Below are 17,477 nucleotides of genomic sequence, written 5' to 3' on the forward strand. Positions count from 1 at the left end.
TATTTGTTTAGTACATGTGTTGAAATTTTGAAAATGGTTTTGATGATTTGATTGCATCAATGTTGCAACCTTTGCGTTTTTGAGCATGACAGTCAGCTAAATTTGACATTTGATTTCCACTTTCAAATGCACATGAAAGAAGAGTTTTTTTTTTTTAGTAGTTTTCTAATGTTTTCCTGTTTATTTTTTTGGGCTCCATTTATTATTATTATTATTCTTTTTTGGTCTTGAAAGATATCCATGTGGTCACTTTGATTTAGTTTTGTGGGTTTTCTCTTATTAGTATATGATAATACTTCATGTGTAAGGTGCATTGATATGTAAAACTTAAACCGGTATTACTTGGCTAGGCTGTTAATATTTATGTAATTTCATTTTAGGTTTATAGGCTTTAGAGATATAGTTTTAAATTTTTGTTTTAGTTCTTCTCCTACCTGGCTAATGGTCTTACTAGTTGAAACCAATCCATGGAAAGACTAAATGCAGCTAAGTATTTGGAACTACTGTAAACCATTCCTAGATAGTGATATAACCAGCGGGGACATATATATAAAGACTTGGGAAAAAAATGGAATGGGGATATTTGAACCCCTTTCAATTTGCTTTTTATTTGTTTTTGTTCAAATTATTTACATTGTAAGCCTGTCTAATTTTTTACTATGATTAATAGTTTTTGAACTTTTTTCATTGAATACCTTAATTGGAAATGTGGTTCTAATGACAGCCAATTTGCAGAATTTCAGAAATCATAGTCTTCTTGGATAATCAACACTTGTTGCTGTGCTCTAGATAATATACCATGGATAATATAGCATTGCACCTTGGATATCAGACTTCAAGGGAAACTTTTTCTGTGCTCTGGGAACAAGAAAATGTTTTTGTCAGATTTGACTCGAAAATGAGAAATTTGTACTTCTATTTCTCTGATCTTTCTGAAGAATACAAGCTTGAACTCTCTTATGAGAACATTTGGAAGATTGAGCTCCATCATCCACGTGGTCAAGCTAAAAGGTTTCTTCTCATTCAGGTTAGCTGGTTAAAACATTAATTATAAATTTTCACAATTTGCTGCTCTCCATGCTTTTTATAGTTAACATTCAAACAAATTATTCTTCTTGTTGTTGTTTCCTTTGCAAAGCTACGAGGAATAAATTGACATGGGTGATAGTTCTAATTTGGAAAAATTTTAATAAAGTAGGAAATGGGCTAGTACATCACAATGTGTGGGTGTGTTCATAGTCCTACAGACACGCATAGAGTTAGTAACCATATTTCTCCCTTAATTATGGTTGTTGATTGTAACAGTGAGTGTGTGTGTGTTAAAATCTACTAATCATATTTTAGCATATTACACCTTTAACTTGTAACTACAGTTCGTAATTACGTTTTGAAGTGTTCCATTTGGATTTAAGAAATAAAATGGGCAAAGAACTCCTTCTATTATACAACCTATCTCTAGTTGATCAAGAATGGTGTAGAGCCACTAGTGAATACTGGAATTTGGTCTTCCTTGGAAACAGGTGTTGTATATCCATACAATGGGACTTAAAGGGACCCAATTTAGGCTTCTTAGCATGTGTAAGCATTTATGCTCTACTATTCATGTCTTATTTTTAAGGTTTTTCGCAATTAGTCATACTTATCATCCTGTTGATGGGGTTGGAGAAAAATGGTTGGTGAAGTTTCAATTTTCAACAAAATTTTGGTTATGAAAGCATTATTGGCTCCCTTTTCAGAAGCTGGAACTCCATATTGTATGTGTTAGTAATATACATATTTCTTGAGAAGTAGAATTAGGGAAGCTAAGATTAAGGTTCCAGTGTGATTACTTTTTACATAATAGACTAATAGAGAACTACATTTTACACCTTTTGAATGCACTTTGTAAGGGGGGAACCAAAGCTTTTTATGATTGCCTTCTAGTTGGATAGTTCAATCCTGCTCTAGAGTATGATGTGTCTGTGGTTTACCTATTACACAACCTGTCCAAAGGTTTCTTGTTATTCCTCTTTCATTGGCTATATTTTTCTAGTGGTCCTAAGGTCTAGTGGTTGTGCTACTTTAAGAAAACGATTTCCACAAGGCAAGTGGACTCTTATCCTCACCTTGGTTTTATTGTTATTATTATTATTTTTTCACATTACAACATTGACTAAGAAGATTAGAGGAAAAGCTAATGCTTGATGTGTCTCCATATCTTGAAGGCGGACTTCTTGAAAACTCTTCCGTGAATTTTAAGATAAAACTAGAAGGATAATCATTTTATTTGTTTGACATCTTTCTTCCCTTTAGCCTAAATACAAAGATCCCATCCCAGCTATATATGTCTCATATTCCACAGCTTAATATTGGTTGGGTGGACACCCTACCCCGTGGCTCCAGTGTTAGCTGACTTCATAAAGTGGAGGTCACCACATCACAACATCAAAGGGCATCCATAACACAAATCTGACTACCAACCCTTCTCTTTTGATTTATATACCATGGGCTGATCCTTTCTCTACCCACTCAAGATATGAAGATATATATAACTCACCCCTATTCTTTCCCCCATCAAGTAGAACCTAGTATCACTTAGTGATTAGAGATAACCACTAGCTTATTCTTCTTCTGTTTTTTTTTTTTTTTTTTTTTTTTTTTTTTTTTTTTTTTTTAAGCTAATACCAAAAGATGAAATAAATTGTACTATACCTCAAAAGGTATAGTCAGGTAATAGTTGAGGCCTCATAGTTGTTTATAAAGCTTAGATTGACCTAGTATATACTTGATGTAGACTTAGACCCACACAGCACACACTCAACGAATTCAATTCAATATCCAATCAATCCAGGGTATCGCAAAAATATACTTATTTACATTTTCAAGTCAAGAATGCTTAACTTCATTACTTTTGAAATAATGCCTGTCAATGTTATTGGTAGAGCCCCTTGTCTTCTTTTATATAGGTTGAACCTGCATAGATTTATGTGATATTGAAAATTGAATTCTTTTTTCTTGTCTTAATTAATTTTTCTTTACATTGTTAGTTACTTGGAGCTCCTCGGATTTATGTGCAAGATCATACTCGTCATTGGGTCCGAGAAGTTGATTTCACTCCGTCATGCTGCATTGGCCAATCTTCTGCTCTATGTTTGGAGCTCCCACAGGAGGGCCAGCTTCCAAAATTTCATGGAGATTTTGTCTCATATAAGGAAAATGAGGGCCCTTTTGTTCTGAAGCAAGGTATTGCTCTCTCTTGCAGTTCAGGACTAGTCCCTACTTTGAATCCATCCGAAGGCTTTGACTTGCCTTACAAAATCTTGTTTAAGATCAACTCTTTAATTCAGCATGGTTATCTTCCTGGGCAAGCAATTGATGAAAAATTTTATCGGTTGGTCGATCCTAAGAGAATAACAATTGAGTATATAGAAAGTGCCTTGGACAAACTGTCTCATTTGAAAGAATGCTGCTATGAACCTGTACGCTGGCTTAAGGAGCAGTACAGAAAATATGCCACATCGAGGAGACTTCTTAAAACTGTTGCCATATCTTTAAATGATGGGTTGGTATATGTAAACAGGGTTCAAGTAACTCCATCTAAAGTGTATTTCTGTGGTCCTGAGGTGAACCTCTCCAATCGTGTGTTACGCAACTATCCTGAGGATATTGATAACTTTCTTCGTGTTTCGTTTGTTGATGAGGACTTGGATAAACTACACGCAACAGTTCTATCATCGTGTGCATCTTCGGCAAATGGGGAGAGGCAAACTGGCATTTATGACAGGATACTGTCCATTTTACGAAATGGCATAGTTATTGGTGGTAAGAAGTTCGAGTTTCTTGCCTATTCAAACAGTCAATTACGAGAAAATTCTGTTTGGATGTTTGCTTCAAGAACTGGCCTGACTGCAGCAGATATCAGAGAGTGGATGGGTGATTTTCGCGAGATTAGGAATGTGGCAAAATATTCTGCCAGATTGGGTCAATCTTTCAGCTCTTCAAGAGAAACAGTGAGCGTTAGTAGGCATGAAGTTGAAAATATTCCTGATGTAGAAATTGAAAGGAAAGGAATCTCATACTGTTTCTCAGATGGTATAGGTAAGATATCTGCAGAATTGGCTAGAGAGGTGGCTGCAAAATGTGGCCTAGAAAATTATGTTCCATCTGCATTTCAAATTCGATATGGTGGGTACAAAGGTGTTGTGGCTGTTGATCCAACTTCTTCAAAGAAGTTGTCATTGAGAAAGAGCATGTGTAAGTACAAATCAGAAAACATCAAACTAGATGTCTTGGAATGGAGTAGGTACCAACCTTGTTTTCTTAATCGTCAAATAATCACTCTTTTGTCCACCCTCGGAGTTATGGATCTAGTTTTTGAAAAGAAACAAAAGGAGGCTATAGAACAGCTAGATGCTTTGTTAACAGATCCGTTGCGCTCACAGGAAGCATTGGAATTGATATTCCCAGGAGAGAAGACAAAGGTTCTAAAGGAAATGCTTTTCTGTGGCTATCAGGCTGACACAGAACCATTTCTTTCAATGATGCTACGAACACTTCGTGCATCTAAGTTGCTAGAATTACGGCTCAAAAGTAGGATATTTATTCCAAATGGGAGATGTATGATGGGATGTCTAGATGAGACCAGGACATTGGAATATGGTGAAGTATTTGTCCAAATTTCTCGCTCTAGTAGGCAGCTTTCTAATGATTTCTCCCATATGTTTCGCCCCAGCAGCTCAATCCCGAACAATTTAATTTTTGAGGGTGAGGTAGTTGTTGCTAAAAATCCATGTCTGCATCCGGGAGATGTGCGTGTTCTAAAGGCTGTTGATGTGCCGGCTTTGCACCACCTGGCGGATTGTGTTGTTTTTCCGCAAAAGGGAAAAAGGTAATACTGTGATATCCCATTGTAGATAATTCTAAGGCATGAAATCCTATAATATTTGCACAGAGAGATTCACATACATATAGAGTTTATACATAATCCTATTCCAGCATCAGTTTATACACATTTATGTATACCTTTGCTTACTTACATATACATGAATATGTAGGATATATAATGAGCCATTTATACTTCTATGTTGCATGCATGGATATAATATGTATCTTACTTAAATGATATGCAACATATTCTCCTCCAGTAGGTAAATTACCATGATGGTAGCTTGTCTATTTGTATGTCCATATATAATATGTTGTTATCTTACCTTATTTTATATTAAGTTTGCACACATACAATGTCTTTTTTCACCACTTCTAGGATAGAAAAAAATCTAACCTTTTTGGCATTCTCATCAAATAATTTTATATTGTACTTGCATACTGGGATGTTGTGTTATTTGTCTTTATTTGTTCTCTTGCCTTGGCAAGACACCACCTAATTAAATAAATAAATAATTTACTAACTTTAGTTGAACAATTGTATTAGACCTCATCCAAATGAATGTTCTGGGAGTGACTTGGATGGAGATTTGTACTTCGTCTGTTGGGACCCTGATCTTATTCCTCCCCGACAAATTCAACCAATGGAGTATATCGGAGCAAAAACTAAGCCACTTGATCATGATGTTACAATAGAGGTAATTTCACTTTATATGTAGTAACAAGCCATGCATATTTTGTGCACACCACATTTTAATTTGCCTCTGCAATTAATATATGCATAAAACTGCACTATAAAAGAAGGGTATAATAGCTCTTTCTGAACAAATGTCTATTCATTTGCTTGTACCACCTGATGAGAATACACCTTGTTTCGATCATCTAACCTCTGCGATCTTGGGTTTTTATATGTTAAAGACAATTGAGCATTTAGTTTATATATGGCTGTGTATATTCTTGTGCATCTAATGAGTAGTCATTTACGAAACTGTTTCCAAACTTTTTTTTGTCAAGTGGGAAAAGTATTGTTTCCATACTCTAAACAATTATCTTTTCTATTCATGTTATATTATTCGCCAATGCATTGTGTTCTTTAATAATATTAATGAGCACAAAAGAATAAGCTAGGCACATATCACATATGCTTGATCGAAACACTCTTTTTTGGATATTTAGGATCATTGAGAAAAGTCTGCAACAAATATGTATAATTTTGTTAAAGGCTCTGTCTTGCTATCCGGGAATTAGTTGGGAATCTGGAAATTCTAAGCATGAATTTCCTTATTTTGATCAAATCTAGAAATGCCGGACCTTATGGGCATTCCATTTGTTATTCCTAACATTTTGAGTGATAGAGAAATCTAGGCTGGAGTGAGTCATATTTAATGGTATTGATTCTCTCTACTAGGTAGTAATGCAACACTTTCTCAAAAAAAGAAAAAGAAAAAAAAAGGTAGTAATGCAACACACGTTCCACACTAATGCATTTAAAGATTGCATTGATTCCTCATATTTTCCATCCCATCTGTAACATCCTTCTATACCTTACATAACAAAGCATGTCACCTTTGTGCTACAGGAAGTTCAAGAGTATTTCGTCGACTACATACTCAACGACCGTCTAGGAATCATCGATAATGCCCACATTGTCTTTGCAGATAATGAGCCCCGTAGGGCAATGAGTCCTAAATGTATTAAGCTTGCAAATCTACACTCAATTGCGGTTGACTTCCCAAAAAGTGGTATTGTTGCCGAAATACCCCATTATCTGCGTGTTAAGGTATATCCAGATTTCATGGAAAAGCCTGATAAACGCACCTACAAATCAGAACGTGTGATAGGAAAGCTTTTTCGAGAGGTGAAAGACCTTGCATCGCACACGAGCCCTGTGACACCCTTCACCTCAGAAGTAGCAATGCGGTGTTATGATCCTGACATGGAAGTAGACGGCTTCGAGGACTACATCAGTGATGCTTTCTATTGCAAAAGGGAGTATGATCACAAGCTGGGGAGTTTGATGGATTACTATGGGATTGAAACTGAAGCTGAAATACTTAGTGGAAACATATTGACAATTTCAAAATCCTTTGATAAGAGGAGGGATTTGGAACAAATTAATTTTTCTGTAATGGCACTAAGAAAGGAAGCTAGGAGCTGGTTCCTCAAGGGAAGTGAGTCAGATTCTGAAACTGATATTGTCAAAGCAAAAGCATCGGCTTGGTACCATGTGACATATCACCATAGCTATTGGGGTTGCTGCAATGAGGGAATGGATAGAGCTCATTTCCTCAGTTTTCCATGGTGTGTCTTTGACAAGCTTATCCAGATCAAGAAGGATCAACTGAGAAACAGAATAGCTTGAGACATGTTGGGATTGGAGCGTTAGTTGAGTCATGAATTGATCTTGGATTGAGAAGTTTAGTATGAGATCCTAAGTATGTATTTAAGAAATTTGCTTGTTTAATTACTATTTATTCTTGCTTATTGTTATTGGTACATGGTTGTTGATAAACTACATGTAAATGCTCCAGGCAGATGATTGGGGCTATAAATTATGTTTCAATTCCTGTTGGAAAATATATGCTTAGTTTCTTGTCATATTTTCTTATTCTTCAACATCTAGTGGTGCATTCAGGTCCATTTCTCCTTGAGAATATCTTGGCACATGATATCAGATAATCAAGAACTAGATACCTTACTCATTGTTTTAAGAACATGTGGCTGCTGTCTATTCCACATTAACATGCATGAATATTCGGAAGAGCAAGTGTCTGACTAAACCATAATAACCTTGAAAAAATTGGAAGGGTATATTGTCTTTTTTCTTAAGGTACCTTGTAATTTGTGACTAAAATAAACTAATCCTTCCATTTTTCAGCAACAGCAAAATTCATGTCCGTTGTGATGTTGTAGTCTATGAGTACACATTGTTAGTTCATCATTTTATTTTCTCATCAAGGTCAAACCTAGACGAAAAAAAAAAAAAAAAGCCAGTTTATATATATAAGTTGAAATTTTAAATTTTGGTCCTAATAGCCCCCAAAAAATAAAAAAATAAAAAAAAAATAACAGGCAAATCTTTTAGTTTAAACGAATTAAATTGTCTACAGTATAACATCAAATTAAGTACAAAATAAAAAATAAATATGGACTGAAAACCTAAATTAAAATTCTCAAATTTTTAGTCTAACCTCACTCTTCCTCCACTCGAGACGACCTCAACGCCTCCATCACTGCTAGCCTGCTGCTGTTCTTTTTCCTCAAATCAGATTCAGTGTTACTGATGCTGCTGCTGCTCCTCAGATCCTTGATCTACATCTGCTGATGTTCACACTCATCTCACACACGAGTTGAATCGGCTAAGGCATGGTTAATCTGAGAAATTTCTCTCCTCTCTCAAGTTCATATTTATGTTTTTTTTGTCTTTGCCATATTGCTCTGCCTCTGACCCTCTGCCCTCTACCCTCTGCGTTTGTGTTGTGTTTGTGACTTTTTATGAACTGTGACTGTGATGTGTTGTGTTTGACTTTTTATGAACTGTGACTGTGATGTGTTGTGTGGACCGTAGTTTGTGACTTTGTATTGTGTAATTGTGACCTTTTGTGTGGACCTGTGTTTGTAACGTTTTTTTTTTTTTTGACCACTGGGACGTGAGTAATGATTGTGAATTTGTGAAGAGAACAAAAATTGACAAAAGCACCCTTGTGCAGCTGAGCTGTTGCTCAACGTTAACTGGTTTTTGTTTTCTCTTTTTTTTTTTCTTTTTTTTTTAATAAGCAAACTGGGTTTTTGTCTTTGGTGTTTTTTTTGGTCATTTTCTGTTCAAACGTTACTTTTTTTTTTTTATATATAATATATTTTATTTCCTACTTTGGTTTTTGTTTTTTTCTATACTTCACTCTGTTGATCTTTTTTTTTTCTTTTTCTTTTTCTTTTTTCCGTGTTTCATTCCTTTTTATTTTTTTTTTCCTTTTTTTGGGTTCATCCCTTCTTTCTTTATTTCTTTCTTTCCTAATTTGCTACTTTTTTTTCCTTTAATTTAGTAAGGACATAAAAATAAACCTATACAAACTGAATTTTCTACCTTTCTACTTTTTCATCTTAAACTAAACATTACGAGAGAGAATTAAAATATTTTTTATCCTTCCACTTTTTTATCCTTTCTTTATTTTCTATTCTCCTACTGCCTCATTCTTCCATCGAAACAGATCCTTAGTGGGTACAGAACTGTAGAGGACCTTCTGACATAGTGTGTAATAGTTTTCTCGCATGGGTAAGCATGTAGTGGCGGAGCCACATGAGGACCGAGGGGGAACTTGGCCCCCCCAAAAATTTTCCGCTTTGCCCCTCCAAAATTTTTTTTAAAAAAAAAAATATCTTAAATAATTTGAAAATTCTTAAATAATTGTCATTTTGGCCCCCCCATCCCTGATAATATACCTATATAAAGTCTAAAAATAAATACAATTTTCATTTCAATAAAATATAATCCACAAATACATGTAAACAAATTACAATAATTACACATTTAACATCTTTAAAACGAATACAGGTATTTTAATAATCACCTCAACAAATTAGGCCAAAAAAACAATTATCTCAACAAATAAAAGAGAAAAAAAATTCTAATTTTCATCCCAATGTATCTAGGGCTTACTTGTACACGGCAAAAAAAATTGAAAAGTCTGAAACTTTGTCTCTCCCACACGTCGCCACACAGTTGCAGCAGTCTTGCAGTTGCCGAATAGAAAAAATCTTTCAACAAGTGACTCTCTCTCTCTCTCTCTCTCGCTCTCTCTGTCTCCGTTGAGGACTTGGGCTTTGCATTCTTCTTCTTTTTCTTCTTTCAGTTCTTTCTCTTTGCCTTCAGCCTCCTTCAGTCCTTCTTGCCACAGCCACTGCACTGCCTTTGCCCTCTTCTTCTTTCTTTTTTTTTTTTTATCTTTTCAGATTTTAGTTCTTTGCTTTTCATCCCTTTGTTTAAAAGTAAAATTTTTGTCTCTTTGTTTAAAGGTAAAGGTTTTGTCTCTTTGTTTTGCACTTTCCAGAATTGCAATAGTTAAATATATGTACTGTGTTCAATTTTTCTTGGGTAAACGTGATATGTGTTGAACTTAAGACCATAAAAAGTGACTAATTTTGTCCCTTTCTCATTACAATTGTCAGTAAACTATTTATGTGGACCCCATAATTTGTGACTCAATTTTGTGAAGCTTCTGTGCTTGTGCTTGTGCTGTGTCACCGTGTGCTCCAAGTATTTGTTTTTTTTTTTTTTTTTCCTGTATGTGTTTCTGCTTTAGGGAACAAGAGCACTGTTCACGCACTATTCATACACTGTTTAGCACTGTTCACAAGTTAAAAAATATTAAAAATGGGTCCCACGATACTATTCACACATTTAAAAATAATTTTGCTACAATGTTTTCAGTTTTCAGTTTCAATAAAAATAAATTGTATCCAAACGGACCAAAATATCATCCACGTTTTTTTACTTATTTACTACAATATTTTCAGTTTTTAATTTTTGCAAAAATAAATTATATCCGAATGGATACTTACTTACCAATAATTTCAGTACTATCTTGTCTTTGACACTTTTACCCTTCTGTAAGAAGATTTTGGAGAATACTGTGATGGTACTAATGAGGAATTGTGTGTGTATTGTTTGGTTTGTAAAAGGGGTGTGACTTGTGTACAGTGAAAGTTTTCACTGGACACGTCCTCAAATCCGGACGTGTCCAGTGAAAACTTCCCCTGAACGCAAGCCCCTCCCTTCGAATGATGGATGAAGTGGAGTCCATATTCATAAAGCACTTGCCGTCAATGGTAGAAAAAAGTCAATGAAGTTCTTAAGGCTCCAGCAGAGAAAAGCATCTCACATGGTGACCTTCTTTGTTGGTAGAGCATTAGCATTGGGGAATGCTAATGCCATATCTAAGAGGAATTTGACATTTTAAACCTAAAAACCTCCTGCATCAGTGAATGTTAAACAGCAGTATTGCAAATTTTTTTGCAATATTGCTACAGTACAATTCTAAACATAGAATTGTACTGTTCACGAATTGCAAAAAAAAATAATAATATTTTATTCTCCTATTTACCCCGGAATTTCTCTCTCATCCCTCTCATTTTTCTGTGCTCTTCTCACTCTTCCTTCTCTTTCTCCATCTGCTCTCTCCTCTCTGAAACTTCATCACCAAAATTTCTCACCCATCTCACACGGCCACTCTCTCATCTCTCATCGCACGGCCTCTCATCTCTCATTGCACGACTTCTCTCTCATTGCACTGGTGCTGGGTTTTGGATTTTTGAGGTTGGAGGTTGGATCAGCGTGGATCGGTGAGTTGGGTTTGGATCGTTGGGCTGGGATCGGTTGATGGTGGGTTTGGATCGGTTGATCGGTGGGTTTGAAATGGTGGATCGATTGATCGGTGGGTGGATCGTTTGGGTTGATCATCGGTAGCTCCGGTGATGATTTTTGGGTATTTGCGACGGCCTGGGTTTCAAATCGGTGGCATGGGTTTGTCAATCGGTGGCTTGGGTTTGCTGATCGATGGCTTGGGTGGTGGGTGTGGTGGCCGTTGTTGGCTCCAACTGGTCTGATGGTTTGTGTGTGTGTGTGTGTGTGTGTGTGTGTGTGTGGCTCTGTTGATGGTTTGTGTTTGTGTGTGTGTGGCTTTGTTGTGGTTGGGTTGTGGCTGAAGTGGCTGGTTATTCTGGGTTTTCGATGAGTTTTTTTTTTTTTTTCCTTCTGTTGTGATGCTGGGTTTTTTTTTTTTTTTGTTTTTTTAATATGGGTTTTTGTTCCGATGGGATTTTGGTGAGCAGTGGGCAGTGGTGGCTTGGGTTTTTCTAGGTTTTTGTTCCGATGGGTCGGTGTGTGTCACACAGGTGTTGAGGGAAAAAGAGAGGAAGGCTTTGTGTGTTGAACCGGTGTTGAGGGAGAAAGAGAGGAAAAAAAGACTGTTGGAAAGCCTAGGAAAACAAAAGTTTCGGCTAGAAAAAAAATAATAAAGAAAGATTAAAAGATAATATTTTAATAAAAATAGAAGTTTGGGATGTGGAGGGATTGTAAAATAAGATCGTATAAATGATAACGTGGTTTTTAGAATTGTAAAATAGGATAGCATTAGCATTTTCCAATGCTAATGCTCTAATGATCCACATATATATGCTAATTCTCCAGACAACCCTGACTCCTCGGCACACAATATTACACAAAACCCAAAACTCAAGACGCCTCTCTCTCTCTCTCTCTGACCATTTCTCACTCTAGAAAGCATGGACACCTCCACACTCTGTCTCACCCCAAACACTTCGACTTGGCCCCACCAACCTTCACCGGGATCCACACTACCGCCACCACCACCAACAACAAAAACCGTTTGACAATTGCCGCCTCGAATGAAAGTCTCGCCCGAGTCGCGGAAATACAGACGGCGGTGGCGGTAGTGTGGATCCCCGTGAAGGTACCGAACCGCACCGTTACAGACGGCGGCGGTGAAGACAAATCCGAAGCAATGTGTTACCTCACCAACATACTCTCCTCTAAGGTCTATGACGTGGCAAACGACTCGCCATTGGAGCTCGCTACCAAGCTCTCCAAGCGTCTCGGCGTCGAGGTTTGGCTCAAGAGAGAAGATTTACAGCCTGTAAGTATTCTTATTTTCCTTTCATTTCTGAAAACTTTTGCCGAATTTCGAAAAATTCCTTGATATTATATGTAAGGACGCGATTCGTGGCGGACCGTAACAGTGTCGGGTTCGCACGTAAAAAGGCTCCTAACAATATCATTTGTAGAGCGTGGGTTTGGAAGGCTAGGCCCTGGTTGACAGGCGGTGGGTTTTTCGCGGTGTTCGTACAAGTTTAAGTTTTCCTTCACCCCTAGAGTCTTTCTCCTGGAGGTGGGCTGGGAGGCTCTAGTTTTTGGCCATTTTTTCCAACCCCTTCTTTAGGTTACTTCTTTTTCCTTTTATCTTTTTCTGTGTTCATTGTCCTTCGTCCACGTATAGGATCAACCTTTCCAAGATTGATACTTGTCCCATCAGCCCATATTCAAAGTCATCAGGGGTGGTTGTAAAAGCCAAAGAATGCGGCTCTGTCAGGTTCAGAGCATTGAATGGCAGTAAGGGCAGCTTTCCCTGGATATTTTAGATCTTTCTTCCTAGTTTCAGTCCTATACCGTTTTTACCCTTCTTTCAGGGGGGGACTTTGGGTCTGCCGAGGACTGAGTTGTCCTCGGCGGTATCCAAAGGCTATTTTGTCGAGCTTGGGCCATAGCCCTCCTCGGCTTGGGCCTTCGGATTCTCCCCGGGTAGAGGGGCCTGGCCCATAAATCATTTGGGCCCCACATTATACAAAATGTTTGTAATGTTAATTTAATTTGTTTATCTGTTTTCACTGAGTTTTGAGACTTTTTGAATTGTAATTTTGCTTCAGAAATTTATATATATATATTTGATGAACAGAGTTTGATGTGGAAATATATTGATTAAATTTCTAGATACAAGGAATTCAATGAAAGTAAGCTCATCCAAAATTCCAAATAGGCTGTACAGTTATTTATTTATTCTAATTATAATTTAAATAGGGAATCCAACATTTTTTTTTTTTAATTTGTTTTAATTTATTTAGTTTCTATTTTAGCACACTGTTTTTTTCAGTGGAAAACATTTTCTAGAAGACTGGCTCGTTTAATGTTTGATTGTGACCATGAAAATGATTGGTTTGCATGGGAAATCACTAGAATTTCTTGTAATTTCAAAAAATTATATCAAAGGCAGAATTTAAATAGGAAAACATTTTCTATATTATGGGCCAAAGCTTCAAATGGGAAAAACAGACCCCAAATTCAGAATATGTGCAAAAATTCCAGGTGGAAAGTGATTTGTTTTGGTAAAACGTTTTCCGCTATCACAAAGCAGGGACGAGTTTTTGGCTTTTTAAGGCTTGTTTCGTTGACTATAGAAAGCATTTTTAGTTACCAAGCAACGGAAAATATGGAAAACATTTTCCAGATAATTTATTATGCTGAAACAAACCGAGTTTAAATTCAAGTAGGTTTTGACTATAATTTACCGGACTGTTGTGTATGACTTCTAATCTCTAAGTGATTTATATGATACATTCATTCCTTTCCTTTTTCCTTGCAGAAGTTCCATTGTTGTCATTTTTTTTTGGTGGTATGGGTTTATTTGTGTTTGAATAGCAAATTCAGGTTAATTGAATGCTCATGGTTTCATTGCTGTGGTTTGCAGGTTTTCTCGTTCAAGCTGCGTGGAGCTTATAATATGATGGCGAAACTTAAAAAAGAACAGTTGGATAGAGGGGTCATTTGCTCATCAGCTGGAAATCATGCACAAGGTGTTGCATTAGCTGCCAAGAAACTTGGCTGCAACGCCGTGATTGCTATGCCTGTTACTACGCCAGAGATCAAGGTACATCTTGTACAATGTCAAATTTATGGTTGTATTGAGAAATATGGCTTCTTAATTGAACTGTGGATTTCTTCATTTTGCAGTGGCAATCTGTTAAGAAGCTGGGCGCCACAGTTGTTCTTGTGGGGGATGCCTATGATGAGACACAAGCATATGCCAAAAAAAGGGCCATTGAGGAAGGCCGTATCTTCATACCTCCTTTTGATCACCCGGATGTCATCACGGGGCAGGGAACTGTTGGGATGGAAATTATTCGTCAAATGAAAGGCCCGTTGACAGCAATATTTGTGCCTGTGGGTGGTGGCGGGCTTATAGCCGGTATTGCTGCTTATGTAAAGAGGGTTGCTCCAGAGGTATGCTGATTGTTTTTTTTTTTTTTTTTTTTTTTTTTTTTTTTTTTTTTTTTCCAATGTAGTTTTGGGTTTAAATTTGTTTAATATGTTTTCAAGATTTCCTAATAATTTGCTAAGCAATTAATATTTAGGGTGAAATTTTGGCGCAGTTCCTTAAGTGTAGTGGATTAGGTTCTCCAATTAAATTGAAACACATGGTTGCATTGACTAATAAAGTACAAACAATGTCATCTTTCCAAGGACAATAGAATTCAGTGCAATTATGTGTTTGAATTTAATTGGGGAATTTACTTCTCAAAATTTAATGGGGGAATCTAATATTCTAATGTACTGATATCTGAGTTTTTACCCTTTATGTTACTGTGTTATTCCTGGAAGCATCATTTGGATCTTGTAAAGTGCTTAAGGCAAGACACCATCTGCATGCATCTTATAATCAGAAGTAGACTGGGCGATTATGTATAAAAAGCCTTAAAGGCTATGCTGTTACAAGTTTCTGTACTCGATGTGAATACATCTAAAGCTTGTTGGACATCTTCGTACTTTATGTTGAGTCCAACCTGATCTGTATTTTTCTTTAGATAAATATGCCGAAACTGATCTGCATGACGTATAGTAGTCTGAAAGAGTAATGTGATTTGGCCCTACATGCTTTTTATATCTTACTCCATGTGTTTAATGGTCGAGGGAACCTTTGTGATCACATCAATTGAAAATTGAAATTAATTAAGATTAATTCTTTTCCACTATATAAATCTTTTCATAGTTTTGTCTTATCATCAAAAGTCACCCCCTTTGCCTAAGTCGGGGGAGTTGGAAGCAATCTGACCATTGCAACAGTTCTGGCCCTATCTTTTTTTAACCAATATCAAACTTTTCTCCACTTATACCACGCATGCCTTCTTCAGTTCTTACCTCCTGTGAGGACTTAACCTTCTTGTCGTTATTGTTCATAATGTAACACAAAATTTGTCAATGAGCTCTAGCTCAAATGGCACTTTCTCATCCGTCAATAATGGGATGGGTGGGGGGATAGGTCTTAGGTTCAATACCTACGGGGTGCTTGTGTAACTTACCCATACGAAAAAAAATCTTAACAGATATATTTTCTTGGTTCTTCCCTTTTTGAAAGATTTTGTGTGCGGTTGACTTGTTTCTTATTACATGACTAATTCATAATGGACACTTTTTTTGGTATATTTTATTCAGGTAAAGATTATTGGGGTGGAGCCTTCTGATGCAAATGCAATGGCACTGTCCTTACATCATGGTCAAAGAGTGATATTGGACAAGGTTGGAAGTTTTGCAGATGGTGTAGCTGTTAAAGAGGTTGGTGAAGAAACTTTCCGCTTATGTAAGGAATTGGTAGATGGTGTGGTACTTGTAAGCCATGATGCTATCTGTGCCTCAATAAGGGTGAGATTACTATCTTGTTTTAAAGTTTGTTTGCAAGCTTCTCAGTTTTAATAATGATTATGCATTGATGGGTGTTACTGTGCAAGGCAGTGTGGTAAACAGTGTTGAAAGTTGAATTTCTCTCTGATTCAACTGTATTTCATTGGAGAGCTTAAATCTTTAAAATGGTATATGAGAGTTGCAATATTATTATATTCATGTTGCAGGACGTGTTTGAGGAGAAAAGGTGCATTTTAGAACCGGCAGGTGCTCTTGCTCTTGCTGGAGCTGAAGCATACTGCAAGTTCTATGGTCTTAAGGGGGATAATGTTGTAGCAATAACTAGTGGAGCAAACATGGATTTTGATAAACTGACGGTGGTGACTGAACTGGCTAAAGTTGGTAGGCAACCAGAAGCTGTGATTGCAACTGTTATGCCAGAGGGGCCTGGAAGCTTGAATTGATTTTGTGAACCGGTATGTCAATGAAGCTTTGATGAACTTTTCTTACAGAACAGCTTTCTTTTCCATGGCATGTAATGAACATGTGAATTGGCAGGTAGGACCGCTGAATATCACTGAATTCAAATATAGGTTTAACCGTTTAACTCTGACAAAGAAGCTATTGTTCTGCCTTTCAAAAAAGAAGCTATTGTTCTGTACACGTAAACCCCTTGTCAATCTGTATTAATTACAAACAAATGCTAAATCTTTCTGTTGACATTTATTTCAATGAAAGCAAACTTTTGCCGGTATCCATCTTTTGGAATTTGGGAACATTTTCTTCTGTATGGTTTAAGTATCATCACTACGGGTTACAGGTTTCTGTAAATAATCTGCCCGTGTATATGATGGGGTCCATCAGTTCACTAATATTGCTTTTATAATGCAGGATTCTGGGGGATGTTTTCATGGGTCGCTATCACACAGTGTTCGACTATGGGAATTCAAGAGTTGGATTTGCTGAAGCAGCTTTTGTCAAGCCTTCTATCTAAGTTCTATGTTCTATTTGTAAATATACCTGTGTAGAAACCTCTACTTAATTGTAGGGTTACAAACTTAAAAATAGAACTTAGAGCATCTCCAGTAGCCTCTCCAAATTTTTGCCTAATTTTTGTCTGTTTGGAGAATGAACAGTGACATTTAGCTTTTAGCTACCTACTTTTTTAAATACACTTTCCAACAGATTCTCTATCCCATTCTCTATCTCATTTAAATATTATTTCTTCATTTATTGTTTATTCTTTTTTAATCATCATTTATTCATTTTTTAACAACTATATTTTTCAATAAGAAGTGTTATATTCATAACATTTTACGCAATACTTTCACAACAAAATTTATGTGGAAAGTTATTACTAGTTTTAATTTGAACCCACCACTGAAATTATTTTTTTACTCGTCAATATTAACTAATAACAATCTATTAT

The 17,477-nt window shown here is 36.5% G+C and overlaps 2 protein-coding genes across 2 annotated transcripts; both read left to right on the forward strand.

Annotated features, from left to right (window-relative positions):
• The first annotated feature begins 629 nt into the window (after nucleotides 1–629).
• Nucleotides 630–7,852, forward strand: LOC115981607 (probable RNA-dependent RNA polymerase 1). Its single transcript, XM_031103883.1, has 4 exons — nucleotides 630–1,027; nucleotides 3,027–4,867; nucleotides 5,411–5,561; nucleotides 6,443–7,852. Exons 1-4 carry the CDS (start codon nucleotides 800–802, stop codon nucleotides 7,223–7,225), a joined length of 3,003 nt encoding a protein of 1,000 aa, XP_030959743.1. The 5' UTR covers nucleotides 630–799; the 3' UTR covers nucleotides 7,226–7,852.
• Nucleotides 7,853–11,416: 3,564 nt separating this feature from the next.
• Nucleotides 11,417–17,194, forward strand: LOC115980828 (threonine dehydratase 1 biosynthetic, chloroplastic-like). Its single transcript, XM_031103039.1, has 7 exons — nucleotides 11,417–11,472; nucleotides 12,140–12,515; nucleotides 14,121–14,300; nucleotides 14,384–14,653; nucleotides 15,863–16,069; nucleotides 16,276–16,524; nucleotides 16,940–17,194. The coding sequence occupies exons 1-6, from the start codon at nucleotides 11,417–11,419 to the stop codon at nucleotides 16,510–16,512; spliced, it is 1,326 nt and encodes a 441-aa protein (XP_030958899.1). The 3' UTR covers nucleotides 16,513–16,524; nucleotides 16,940–17,194.
• The last annotated feature ends 283 nt before the right edge of the window (nucleotides 17,195–17,477 follow it).

The sequence above is a fragment of the Quercus lobata genome, chromosome 3 (assembly GCF_001633185.2).
Source record: "Quercus lobata isolate SW786 chromosome 3, ValleyOak3.0 Primary Assembly, whole genome shotgun sequence".
Classification (NCBI taxonomy): Eukaryota; Viridiplantae; Streptophyta; class Magnoliopsida; order Fagales; family Fagaceae; genus Quercus; species Quercus lobata.

Coding starts and splice junctions, on each gene's coding strand:
- LOC115981607 (XM_031103883.1), top strand. CDS start 800: ATGGATAATATAGCATTGCACCTTGGATATCAGACTTCAAGGGAAACT. Junction 1,028..3,026: donor AAAGGTTTCTTCTCATTCAG/GTTAGCTGGTTA, acceptor TTACATTGTTAG/TTACTTGGAGCTCCTCGGAT. Junction 5,562..6,442: donor ATCATGATGTTACAATAGAG/GTAATTTCACTT, acceptor TTTGTGCTACAG/GAAGTTCAAGAGTATTTCGT.
- LOC115980828 (XM_031103039.1), top strand. CDS start 11,417: ATGGCTTGGGTGGTGGGTGTGGTGGCCGTTGTTGGCTCCAACTGGTCT. Junction 11,473..12,139: donor TCCAACTGGTCTGATGGTTT/GTGTGTGTGTGT, acceptor TTCTCACTCTAG/AAAGCATGGACACCTCCACA. Junction 14,301..14,383: donor TTACTACGCCAGAGATCAAG/GTACATCTTGTA, acceptor TTCATTTTGCAG/TGGCAATCTGTTAAGAAGCT.